Source organism: Osmerus mordax, chromosome 23, assembly GCF_038355195.1.
Source record: "Osmerus mordax isolate fOsmMor3 chromosome 23, fOsmMor3.pri, whole genome shotgun sequence".
Taxonomy (NCBI): Eukaryota; Metazoa; Chordata; class Actinopteri; order Osmeriformes; family Osmeridae; genus Osmerus; species Osmerus mordax.
The window spans coordinates 6,485,717-6,498,712 of NC_090072.1; the positions used below are offsets into that span (position 1 = coordinate 6,485,717).

Genomic DNA, 12,996 nt, shown 5'->3' on the forward strand with positions numbered 1-12,996 from the left:
ACCTCGACACAGATGCTGCTCCCCCACCAACCAAGAGTTACAGTCAGAGGAGACGTATTTCAGAGAGACGGGCCCCTCCAGGGACACGTCAGAAAGCACCACCCTCCACATCCTGTCACCTGGACGGGTCCACACCCCCAGGGAGCTCTACGTAACTGAGTCCCAGGATGAGGCCTACCATGGAGGGGCAGAGAGTGACACAGAGCTCACAGAGGGGACCCCACTGGTCCGCTCCCAGCTATGCCTGCCTTCCTCAGGGGAGAGAAGCAGGTTAGAGTCCCTGGAGAGCAAGGGACAACCAGCCTCCTTGGGGGGCTTCTGTCCAGGGGAAATGGTGGAGCTCCAGTTGTCCCTTTCCGAGCAAAGCCTGGAGGACCCGGTCTGCTCCTCGCTGGGGAGCGCTCGCGGCGTGGAAGGGGCCATTCAGACCAGAGAGTCCGAGGCCCTCCACACCGCAACCCACTCTCTCTACATTCCCTGCCCAGCCAGGGAGCCCCTCGGTCAGCATGGGGTGGTACTCAGCCACCCCGCCCTGCTGGGCCAGGTGGAGGTCATCCTGCAGCACCCAGCGCCCGGTAGGGGCTGCCCAGCAACGCGGGGGGGAGCGGGTGACCTGGGGGCCGGGGGAAGTGTGGGATCTGGGGGGGAAGGGGAGGAAGGAGGAGGGCACAGCGAGGAAGCTCCCGCCTCCTTCTGCGTCTCCTTCGGAATCCCATCAGAGGGGGGAGCACCGGCAGAGGAGTGGGACTCGGACTCGGAGCTCAGCAAACCCAGCAAGCATCGAGCCAAGCACGCTCGTAAGTACCTACGTGTTTGTTCTTCAGACACAACACTGCTAGAATTCTGTGTGTGTGTGTGTGCGCGTTATACGCTTATTAAGTGCTAAAAAGGAATAGCAAATAGCAGCCTGCAGGGCATTCCTCAGCCAAGTGACTCCTCAGCCATGGGTAGTGTGCACTAAAATGCAACCTTAAAATAGTAGAAGCTATCTTCTGCTGTGGGAGGGGCTTCATTTATTAGTTTGGGAATGAGAAGACATGTCCAGTTGTAGATGAATCATAGTAGAGACAATCTTGCTGTGTGCAAGCACAGATGGAATCATTCGTGTTTATTCAGGGGCTCAATATAAACTGTCATTCATGCTCAATTATTAGACCAGGCTGTTTGATATGTCTGAATGTAGAGCAGAGATTAGAATAGACTCCTGGTTGGTAGGGGCATTGCTCTGAGCTGCATGAGACATAAATAAAGCCATGCTGATGATGCCTGCAGAAGTGGCCCTTTGACAGACACCAGCATGTGCTGGCCTGTTACCTGATCCTTTATAACTGTGCATCTTAACCGCGCTAAAAAAGCCAGCCCCCTGCTCACTCCTCCTGTCTCTGCCACCTTGAGGTTAGTAATACGGCAATATAGAAATGCAAGGATGGTTGTCTTTTAATGAGACTTTGTTGTGCTGTGTGGGCTGGGCCAGGCCACTGGAGAGAGTGCTATGTGGTATCTGTTGTTAGCTTTGGTTAAGGTGTTGGCGAATGTGACATATCCGATTGGACAAATGGGTTTTAAGTGGACAGCTTGTGGACATTCAGATAAGGACTGGTTGAGGTGCTTTGAGTTCTGGTAAATGTGCTGCATGTGAGGCTATTTTTAAACTATTAGCTATTGGCTTTACTGGTGGGGGCGCTATGTGAACAGGCTTCCACAGCTGTGGTAATTTCATGTACTATAAGTGAACAAATGTCAGGGATATTAGACATGGGTCACGGAATTAGGTAATTGCCTCATGGATTGTTGTCGCAGCATATTTAATTGAATAAATAAATCTGTTATAGGTTTGTCAGTGAGTTAAAAGGATCCTGATTAATAGTCACGAATGGGACAATGAATGAACAAATGAATGGATCAATCATTTTAAAAAGAGTTTTTGAGTGTTTGTTTAATAGGCATTTTCTAGTCAGCTTTCCAAACAGTATTTTATATTAAGTACTTTTTATAGTCAATTGTAAAATAACATTGATGTCAGGCTACATTATGTTGTACTCATTTGCTGATTTTTAAATCCTTCAAATATCTATTTATCAATCCTACATTGCCGTAAAGCATGCAAACTTGATATTTTTTGTTGATCAGACAATGTATCAATACAATTATATGGCTGCAGTATACAGTAAATAAAAGTTATTGTAACTGTACTTTAGCATAGTAACCCCAAGGCTATATAAGCATAGCAAAGTAATAAATCAAAATAATTCAAACTGCAAATATCAACATGAATAGATATGTATTTTGTAGATCCGAAATGTCAAGAATCCATGTTATTTTCCAATGCATGTTCATCCAAATGTGATGATTTGTGGGGGTCTCAGTTCTCCTCAGGCTATTAATACTCATAACTTCACATGTAGTGCGATGTATGCCACAAGAAGCAACAATTTGAAATATCCCTCCTCTAGTTCCACTCCTTAACTTGCCTTCTTGCATCTGTCTCTCTGTCTGTTCTCTCTCCAGGGTTCAGGCGCAGTGAGAGCCTGTCTGACAAGCAGGTAAAGGAAGCCAAGTCTAAATGTAAGCGCATTGCTCTTCTTCTGAATGCTGCCGCGCCCAACCCCAACAACAAGGGGGTGTTGATGTTCAAAAGGCATCGGCAGAGGGCCAAGAAATACACACTGGTCAGTTACGGCACCGGCGAGAGCGAGCCCGAGTACGAAGACGACGAAGAGGACACCCACACCGTCGAGTTTACCCTCGTGGCCACCAGCGAGTCCGAACTAGACGAGGACTTCTTCACCGATGCCCAGAGTGGCGGGAGGGTGCTGACCTTTGACTGGGACAAGGGACTGCTCGACATCGAGCGCAAGCTCAACGACCCGGAGGAGATGGAGCGTCTGCCCGAGACCAAGGGGAAGGGCGCCGTGATGTTCGCCCAGCGCCGCGTGAGGATGGACGAGATAACCGCCGAGCACGAGGAGATGAGACGCCAGGGCATGCCTGTGGAGGGCATCCAGGTGCAGAAGCAGGCCTCCTACCAGCAGCTGGAGGAACGGTCCTACATGCAGTCCAACACGGAAAGCCAGGCCTACATGGACGTGAACATGCACCAGCAAAGCCAGCAGCAGTACCAGCAGTACTACGAGCAGCAGCAACAGTACCAGCAGCAGCAACAGTACCAGCAGCAGCAACAGTACCAGCAGCAACAGCAGCAGCAGCAGCAGCAGTACGAACAGCAGCAACAGCAGTACGAACAGCAGCAGCAGTACGAACAGCAGCAGCAGTACGAACAGCAGCAACTGCAGTACGAACAGCAGCAGCAACAATATCAGCAGACTCACATGTACCAACAGCAGCTGGAGGGTCAGCAGCAGCAGCAGCACCAAATGCAGCACTACTCGGCCACCACGAACGGTGTGGGCCACCAGCAGGCCAACGATGTGCTGAACTCGCTCAGCAATCGCACTGCCAAACCCTTCTCGGCCCAAAATCTGGCACCTGCTCAGTATTCCCCCACAATGACAAACCAAGAGGGCCAGGGAGAGCAGATTGCTTCGCGTGACGAGCGCATTTCAGTGCCAGCCATTAAGACTGGGATCCTGCAGGAACCAAGGCGGAGGAATACAGTCAAGCCTATGTTCTCGTTCAAAGACGCTCCCAAGATGTCCCCAAACCCTGAGCTCTTGAACCTCCTGAACAGGAGTGATAAGAAGTTGGGTTTCGAGTCAGGCCCTGAGGAGGACTACCTTAGTTTGGGAGCAGAGGCATGCAACTTCCTCCAGTCCCCAAGAGTCAAACACAAGACTCCTCCGCCAGTGGCTCCCAAGCCAGTTATTAACCCCAATTCACCACCTTGGTCTCCGCAGCTCGAAGAAGCCAACCAGGTCTTTCCTCAGAATGCTGAAAATACCATGCCCGTACCGGTCGTAGGCTTCATCGCAGCTCCTGCTCCTGCCTCGGATCTCAAACCAGTTCTAGCACCCGCCCCAGAGTCTTCCTCCCCTCCTGCCCCACAGGAGGTTCCTCCTGATCTCCCCTCCCAGGAAGAACACACAGCAAGTCCCCCTGAACCTCAGGACCAGCAGCAGCCCCAGCAGGTATCAACATGGGAAGGAAACGGCTCCACTTTTCAGGCTCAGCGTCTTTCCCAGCCCGAGCCTCTTCAAGGGAGTTCCTGGGCTCCGGCCCAAACACAGCTTGTACAGAATCAGCCACCTGAGACTTCATGGAAACCTGTTGAAGTGAAGCCTCAGGTCTCAGCTCCAAGTCAGTCCTTGTCACAGCTCCCCTGGGTGACACCTCAACCTCTGCAGCCACAATCTCAGCCTCAGTCAACCATGAATGCTTGGACACCAGCCCCAGTACCTCCAGCTCCAACAACTCTAGCACAGCAACAAGTTCAGCAATCTTGGGCCCAACCTCAAGAGCAACCAAAGCCCCTGCCACAGCAACCATGGGCCCAGCCACAAGAACAAGCACAGCCCCAACCCCAACCACCCTGGGCCCAGCCACAAGAACAAGCACAGCCCCAACCCCAACCACCCTGGGCACAGCCACAAGATCAAGCACAGCCCCAGCCCCAACCACCCTGGGCCCAGCCACAAGAACAAGCACAGCCCCAACCCCAACCACCCTGGGCACAGCCACAAGAACAAGCACAGCCCCAACCACCATGGGCCCAGCCACAAGAACAAGCACAGCCCCAGCCCCAACCACCCTGGGCCCAGCCACAAGAACAAGCACAGCCCCAGCCCCAACCACCATGGGCCCAGCCACAAGAACAAGCACAGCCCCAGCCCCAACCACCTTGGGTTCAGCAACCTCAAACAGAGCCCCAGCCACAACCCCCCTGGGCTCAGCCACCACAAAACCAGGCTCCACCACAGGCCTGGAACCAGGCCCAGGCCCAGCCCCAACCCCAGCCACCTTGGGTGTCACCTCCTCAGCCTCAAATGAATGCCTGGACACAGCCACAGAACCAGGCCCAACCACAGCCTCCTTGGGTTCAACCAGCCCAAATCCAACCTCCAACTCAGCATCCCCCAATGAATGCATGGGCTCCAGCACCAACCCAGGCCCAGCCACAGCCACCCTGGGTTCAGCAACCACCAGAACAACCACAAGCCACAGTTAATGCCTGGGCCCCCAATCAGAATCAAGCCCAGCCTCAGCCATCTTGGTCTCAACCAACTCAAACTCAGTCCCCACCACAGCCCATCTGGCAACAGGCTCCTCAACAGCCACCTATGAATGCATGGGGCCCTGCTCAGGCACAACCTCAGACACCCGGCTGGACCCCACAACCCCAACAACCACCAGTAAATACCCAGGTGCCAATGGTTAACCAAAGAGTTGCTCAACCATCTCCCAAACCATGGAGTTCGCCACAGAGCGCTCCGCGTCAAATTACCCCTCCCCCACTGCGAACAAACTCGGAAAGGTCGTCTTCGCCCATCAACCCAATGGCCAGCGTCTTAACACCGATAAGAGGAGGCTCGTCTTTCGAGATGCCAGCCGTCAAGGGAAAAGGAGCCGAATTGTTCGCCAAGAGGCAGTCTCGTATGGAGAAGTTTGTCGTGGACAGTGAGACGGTGCAAGCAAACAAGGCAAGGCCAGCTTCTCCAGCTTCATCCACACCAAGTTCATGGAAATACTCCCCCAATATCCGAGCACCTCCTCCATTGTCGTACAACCCCATCCAGTCCCCTTCGTATCCACCAGGCGCAATGAAGCAACCACCTCCAGCAAGCCCCTCAGCCAAAGCCAAGAAGGGAAAGGGGAAGGATAAACCTGCCCCCAAACCTCTTGCTGTCATAGATGTCATGAAGCATAAGCCCTATCAGCTTGATTCCTCCCTGTTTACCTATGGTCCAGCAGTGGAGGCCAAGCCCCCTGTGCCCAAACCTCCCCCAGCTCCTGCTCCTCCAGTCCAAAACCAGCAAATCAGATATGAGCAAGCTGTCCCTGTCCAGCCGGCTGGACCAATAAATGCCCCTTATCCCCAGCAGCCCCAGCCCCCTCAGCAGCCCTATGGCATGGCCCCTCAACCTCCCATGTTAGGTGGCCAGTTTCACCAAGCCCTTACTAACGCCTACCCACCAGTTTCTAATAATCCCTATCAGCAAGCAGTCGGTAACCCATACCAGCAAGCCTATAACCCCCATTATCAGCAAGGTCCTCCGGCCGCTTTCCAAGCCCAAGGTCCAAACTCCCCCTACCAGCAGCTCCCACAAGCTCCTTACCAACCTACCCATAGCCCCCCCTACCAATCTCCCCAAAACCCTCCCTACCAATCTGCTAACAGCCCCACTTACCAGGTACCTCCCACAGCACCCTATAAGGGACCTCCTCCCAGCACCTATGTGGTTCCTAGTTTCCCCGTAGCTGCAAGGCCTGATTCTGTCTCTGGTAGCAGTTCTGCAGCGGCTCCAAAACCCAGATTCACAGCTAAAAAATGCTCCGCCCAAGTGTGGAAGCCTGGAGCGCCTGTCCAGACAGAATGATTTGGACACAGTATCACTGAGTGCCTTCTCTCTGCTTGAAACAACATGAATCGAGATGTTTGTAAAACAAGACGTGCACTATTTATTTTTGAACTGCGCCTTTCGAAATCTTGCAAAATGTTATATTGTATACATATTTAAATTTATGAAATCATAAAAAAGAACCTCTAGGAGTATAGGAGTTGAAAATCCAAGTTCTATAAAAAAATTCCATCTGCTGTGCACTTACTCTTGATACCATCAAGGCATAATAAATCGTATATTATTAAAATATAATAATAATAATTATAATATATATGATCTATATATTTTTTTAATACCAGTTATAACTGAGCCAAAATATCAGACAATATTTTTGTTCAACTCTGAACTCTGAAATTACTAATAATTACATGGACTTGTACATCAGTGTGCATCAGTGAAAGAACATCAGAATGTGGGGCAGAGAAAAGCCAGGTAGAAATCAAAGCAAGGAAGAGAAAGTGAATATATGTGATAAGAAGAGATTAAAAGGAAACACTAATATGTCAGATCTTGAATATTAGTGTGCAACAAGAAAAGAGAAAAGAGCATTTTGAAAAGATTAGCGGAATTCAGTTGAAAAACTGTACATTAAAGGGCAGGTTTTACAACTCTGCCAGTCAATATTATTTTAATATTTATGTTTTGATATATTTATGTTTTTATGTATATTGAAATTGGATGGAAATTGCCTATAATGGCAGATGATACACTGAAATATTGAGGAATCATGAATCACATCATTATGATATTTAGACATTACAGCATAAATAAATATTTGTAATGTATTTTTTTTATGTAAGTGCACATAATGAGTATATGTTTTGCTAGGGTCCTATATCTTAGAGATGGGAATGTACTTGGACACATGTAATCTTTTAGACTGTAGATCCTGTCCGATTTCCGTCAGTGTCTTCCAATGACCCTACTTGAATGGTTTGGTTTATTTTAAAACTTTTTACCAGCTGTTGCATCATGTTCAGTCCCTAAATATAAACCTTCCGATGTCACAGATTGTATGCGTGTTAGAGAGCGCTAGAGTAGTGCAAGTATCCATAGGCTTGTACTGCCTGCTGTATGTTCCTGCTCACTGGCAATGGCCAATTTCTCTTTTCTCTGAATAATCATTTTGCTCACTTTCCTGGTTTCATCTCCACATCTCTATCTTTAGGTTTCTTTCATTCTGCTTTCATTTTACATGTTACAAAAATAAGTTTCAAACAAACATATTCAGTACTACGATTCAGTGAAGTTAATGAAGAGGAATCGGCTGTTCTGTTTAGGTGTATAGTTATTGGCGTGCTTTCCTTCTCATGTTATCTTTTTTCATTTTCTTTTGGGTGTTTCTCTTCCTAGTGCACTTTCTGTATGTTTCGCCTCAGTACCATTAAAATGTATTTTATCTCTGGCCTTCCTTGGTTCACTTCCGCATGCTCTTTGAATGGATTTTCTCTCTTTTACTTTTCTATCTTCCCTGATTTCTTCCTTCATTTCTGCCAGCACATTTCTAGAGCTTTCACTGCTTCTTCTTCATCCATTCTTTCTAGTTCACGGTATCCTCACAGTACAGTACAACACACTTTGAACATGGAGTTTTCAACACTTACACTCTAATCTACAGGTGACATCAACTTCCAAGGATAATGATTAAACAAAAATAACTACTTTGCAGAATTGTATATTTACTGTAGAGTACTGATCTAGCTTGAGTATCACCCATCCCGAAACAGCTGAGGACAGTTTATTATACTATAATAGACAAACTTGTACAGTAAACCTTAAAAGTAGTCAACAATGAATTGGAACTTGGATAAGTAGGGAGGGTGACTGAAGGCTGACCCAACCCATCAATGTTGCATGTGGCATGAGAGACTTTTTATAGAGTCTGGCAGTTTTTGATACCATTAGGTGCCCACAGTGGGCAGGAGCAGTAAGCTATATTGGGAGAAATGTGATCTGTTCAATGACCTGACCAGAGTGGCGCTGTCCTGTTGGTCACACCTGCTCTATAATCTCATGTAGATTTATTTATACGTTGATGCATGTTAAGGCTACTTTATTTATATGCGCATAAATCTCTTTCCATGAGCGACAGAGACAAAAATGCTGTCAGAACTGGAATTATGAATGCCGAGACTGACAGGATTTTGACATTTTGGAAAATATTGAGTTTTATTGATGCGCTAATTTATATTCCAAAAAGTCTTGGAAAGGTTAAAGATACATTTGGAAAAAATGGAAGAGGGAAGACCACATTTGTAACTCACGCATGTTCCGTTGTCATGTCAACGCCCTGTCCCTTATCTCCACTTTTCATGAGCCCATCGCAGCAGCAGACGTGACACGCGGGTTGTGCTTTCAAGCCAGGCTGTCACAGAGATCAAGGTCCAAGATACAAATCCATTTGTGGAATTCTCCACCCCAAAAATGTGGCCGTGGCATTATGGAAAGGCTAGGTGGCAGTGGTGTCTATGATTCTGCACCAGTGATATAGTCGAGCCAGATTATATGGTCACAATTTAAATTTGACCTTTGACTCCAGACATACGTCTATGATGTCATGGTTGAGGCATAAACACTTTAGGCTTCCTGCCCTCCCTGTTAGACCAAACGGTCTATTTTAAGCAGGATGCTCCGGGATTGAAATGTATAAATCTAGATAATCTCTACCCGTAACACTGATGCACCGTATGCAGACTTGCTCAAACATCTGTCTCACACAAAGAAAAATCTCCTAAAATATACGCCATCCGGAGCAGCCAGTCACACAGCCTTGTGGGATACAACGGCTGCTTAGGGCCTTTTTCACATCCCCGTGTTCAAACCTCACTACGGTCTTGCAATTACTTTTAGAACTGATCTTCAAACATTTAAATCCAGCAAGGTATTCCAATAATCTTACTTACACCTGTTCCTGAAGGTGCATTGCTGTGAATGTATCCTTCAGAGACAAAAAAGAAATAATCTGATAATCTGGAATAATAGACAATAATATGGACTCAATGATGACCTTTTTAAGGGAAGGTAAAATCAAATCCCTCAGACAATCATACATTTGCTTCCCCATTACCAAACAGACCAAAACAGGGAAGTTGAGGACAGCATGCAGTCAAAACACACAGACAAATCCGATTTAACATCCCTCTTGAAAGGAAATAGAGACACTAATCTACTTATGTCCTTAACAACCCAGTTTAGTTAAACAAACAACAAATAACAACTGTTTGCAAAAGATGCATCCCAATTGAACCCTATTTATTTTCTCCTACTTTCATGCTTGTGTCCTGTCCTTTCCATGCTTGTTGACGTTATTTGTAGTCCTTACACCTTTGCAACAGATGATGGCAGTATCTTCCTTCCTTCCTTCCTGTCTGAAGAAACCACCTGTAACGACATGAGAGACACTGCCAACATGGCCCTCTCCACGCGTGATTCATCCTCCTTTCCAGGCATCCTAATGGGAGCTTAAAATGGCCTGGTCTTTGATTCATGGAGGAGACGAGATAAAGGCTCTTGAGGGAGATTTGCAGACTCATTGAGATACCTTGAAAGTGTTGCTGGTAATCCACAAAGCCAGGCCAGATCCAATTTAAACGAGCCGAACGTGGCTCACTTTGGAAAGTCACTCTCCTAAGCCAATTGTTCTCAGAAATTGAAGGCCAGGCTGAGTGTTTAGTGCAGTGTCAGGACATATGTTGAAGTGTAGTCTTGAGTGGGCATTATGTATCGAGTCGTGCAATTTGATTACGGCCGAGCTTTCTCCCTTGATATTGCATTCTGAGCACGGCTCTTTATCACTTGTGCTTTGAACTTTTCTAGATAAACATGTAGGCTGCACAATTCTTTTATGCTGTGTTTCTTAAAAGGCAGCATGCATGATTTGTTCAGCGCAAAAAACTTTTAAAACACCATAGGCCTAAACAACACTATTGGACAATTTCTAATACTGAGTCGGCAGTTGAACATAATCGCAGTTGCTGGGAGAAGGTGAAGAGCATACTGGCTCTGGTGGTGCTTGTGGATTTGACTCCTTATGCTTTGAGCAACTTTAATCATCCACTCAAGTTCCACTCTGTAATTTGTTTCTGTTGGAAGGATACTGAGGCAAACGTAAACATGTCTGAAATGTATTTATTTTTCCCCAGTGTCTTGGCAGGAGCTACTCTCTCTCGCCACCCGCCAGAGTCCCACTGCTGGGCCTTCGGTCAGGATCTGCCTCCCCCTCGCCCAAACCCCCATCTCAGGCCCCTCTCGCTGCCCTGGGGAGGCAGACGTCCTGGCTAACCATGGGCCACAAGCCCCCCACCCCATGGGAAGCCGCCTCACGCCACCCCCTGGGCCTGGTGGACGAAGCCTTCGCCTTCCAGAACCTCCAGCAGGCCATAGCCTCCAACGTTCGCTCTGCCGCCCAACGGAAACTCCTGCCTGAGCCCCCTGCCGAGTGGAAGGCCAGGGTGTCCTCTCAAGCCGTTCCCAAAACACAGTCCTCCTGGAACCAGAGCCGGAGCAAAGCCCCGCTGTGTCCGTTCCTGTCCCCGACAAAGAGCACCGCGTCGGCCCCCGCTGTCCCTGCTGGCTTCCGATCCCTGCCCAGGCAGTGGCTGCCACAGAGGTCAGTGACGGAGGCCAACATCAGGGCGTCAGGGAGCAGGCCGGAGTACAGGAGCCCCCTGGGGCAGGTGAGCTACAAAGCCACTTACAACACCACCAGCCACCCCTGGAGGAGTTGAAGACACCACCACCGTCACCGAGAACTCAGCGGAGAGAAACAAAGGTTGAAAAGAAGGTTTGAACGTTGGTGAGGTAGAGAATATTTCTTTATAGGAAGCAAATTGTGTTTGTGGTTATTGAAAGATGGTACAGAAGTCGATTGTGTGCATATACTGAAAGGTTGTATCTAGCGAAAGGAAGTCCAAATGGGTTTGTGTCCATTTTTGTTCTGTGTATGGAAAGATGTTTACTGTTCTTTATACAGTTTACTTTGATACTCTAAAGTGGATTATGTAATTATGTAGAAGGCTATGGCATGTGTTATTAAGATGGTGATATCCACCTTATTGTGAAGCTCAATGTGAAAGGGTCAACATTCATTTTTGTATGGTTAACAGTTCCTTTCAATCTCCATGGTGGAAGTATTTAGCATGCTGTCTGTTTGGTGTTTCAGAACTTTCTTTTCATTTTTTTTCAATTCCTAAATCTGAAAATGGAACAAAAATAATCTGACTCATATTGCTTTCCTTTACTAAAATAATACTTTGGAAGCCAACACATTACTGTGAGTAGTCTCACTATCGTGTTAGAGGATGGGCAATAGCACATGAGGAATTCCAAAGTCCAAAGTAAACTTCAAACTGGTCCACAATAGACCTGAACCTTAAATGGCGATATCCATTACTCATTTGGGTCAGGCAGGCTGTTTTGTAAGCTTCACTTTAAAAGATTGATTCCTTCTTTCCCTGCGTGTGTTTTCACTCACCACGTGAAGGTGTGGCAGAGAGAGAGAGGTGTGTGATAGATTAACGGATAGAAGGTAGTGGCCTCCAACATAAAATACAGTCTCCTGCCACTATATCAGCCACTGGGAAAAATGACCTGCACTTACATAACCCGGTTGACACAATGTATGTTAGAGAGTGAGGGATGTACGTTTTTGACTGAAGTAGACTTAGATAGATTACTTGAGTCTTGTCTTTGCTTGTGTCAGGTGATAGAGAAGGGCTCCTATAGCTTTTATTCAGAGTACTTTTTTAAGTGTACGCATATAGTTGTGGATGAACAGTTGATTTGTTATCATCTACAGTCATTAAGACATGATTTATTGTAAGAATTGATGAGAATTATTCACACTGTTGTAATTGTACTTTTACACAGTAGTCTATGGTAGTGGAAGTTAACTATCCCTGCTTGTTTTTCCAGTTTCATAAATGCCTGCATTCCATACCAACTGTTCAGCATTTGATATTTGATGTGTATTTACTAACACTTGAATTTTTACGTTTGAGTTGGTTGTTGCTTAACACTTTAGAACCGTTCCTAACAGAAGCCAATAAAAGCCTTTAAAGAATGAAAGTGTACTGTACGTCTGTCCTTAGAGTGTCACTGTATGTGTCACCGCCCCCTCCAACCCCCCTACACCCTCCTCTCTCTCTGTCGGCCTCCCTCCCACTCTCATCCCATGGACCCGCATGCTGTCTCGCCCCCGAGGGTCACATGCTCTGTTGCCAGTTGAGGGTAGGGGGTTTGTGGGGACTTGTTGCCATGGCATGGCAGACAGTTACACAACTGCAATAGGCCCAGGGTTGCTAGCTGCAGGGAGGAGGATGTAGCAAAACAAGAGGGCAGGCCACTTCCCTGCTGTCTGATAACATCAATACTACAGAGAACACGGTGTGACATCCATTAGTATGTGAGAGGGAACCAGGAAACTAAAATCAAAATTCTGGCAACCCGTGTCAGCTGGTAGAGTAAAGGATCTGGGAAGCAG

General features: G+C 47.4%; 2 protein-coding genes across 2 annotated transcripts; both read left to right on the forward strand.

The window, feature by feature from the left end:
- Positions 1-316: 316 nt before the first annotated feature.
- Positions 317-7,920, forward strand: LOC136967501 (synaptopodin-2). Its single transcript, XM_067261306.1, has 2 exons — positions 317-797; positions 2,509-7,920. The coding sequence occupies exons 1-2, from the start codon at positions 332-334 to the stop codon at positions 6,489-6,491; spliced, it is 4,449 nt and encodes a 1,482-aa protein (XP_067117407.1). The 5' UTR covers positions 317-331; the 3' UTR covers positions 6,492-7,920.
- A 2,522-nt stretch (positions 7,921-10,442) lies between these two features.
- Positions 10,443-12,570, forward strand: LOC136967502 (synaptopodin-2). Its single transcript, XM_067261308.1, has one exon. The coding sequence runs from the start codon at positions 10,799-10,801 to the stop codon at positions 11,240-11,242; it is 444 nt and encodes a 147-aa protein (XP_067117409.1). The 5' UTR covers positions 10,443-10,798; the 3' UTR covers positions 11,243-12,570.
- Positions 12,571-12,996: the final 426 nt, after the last annotated feature.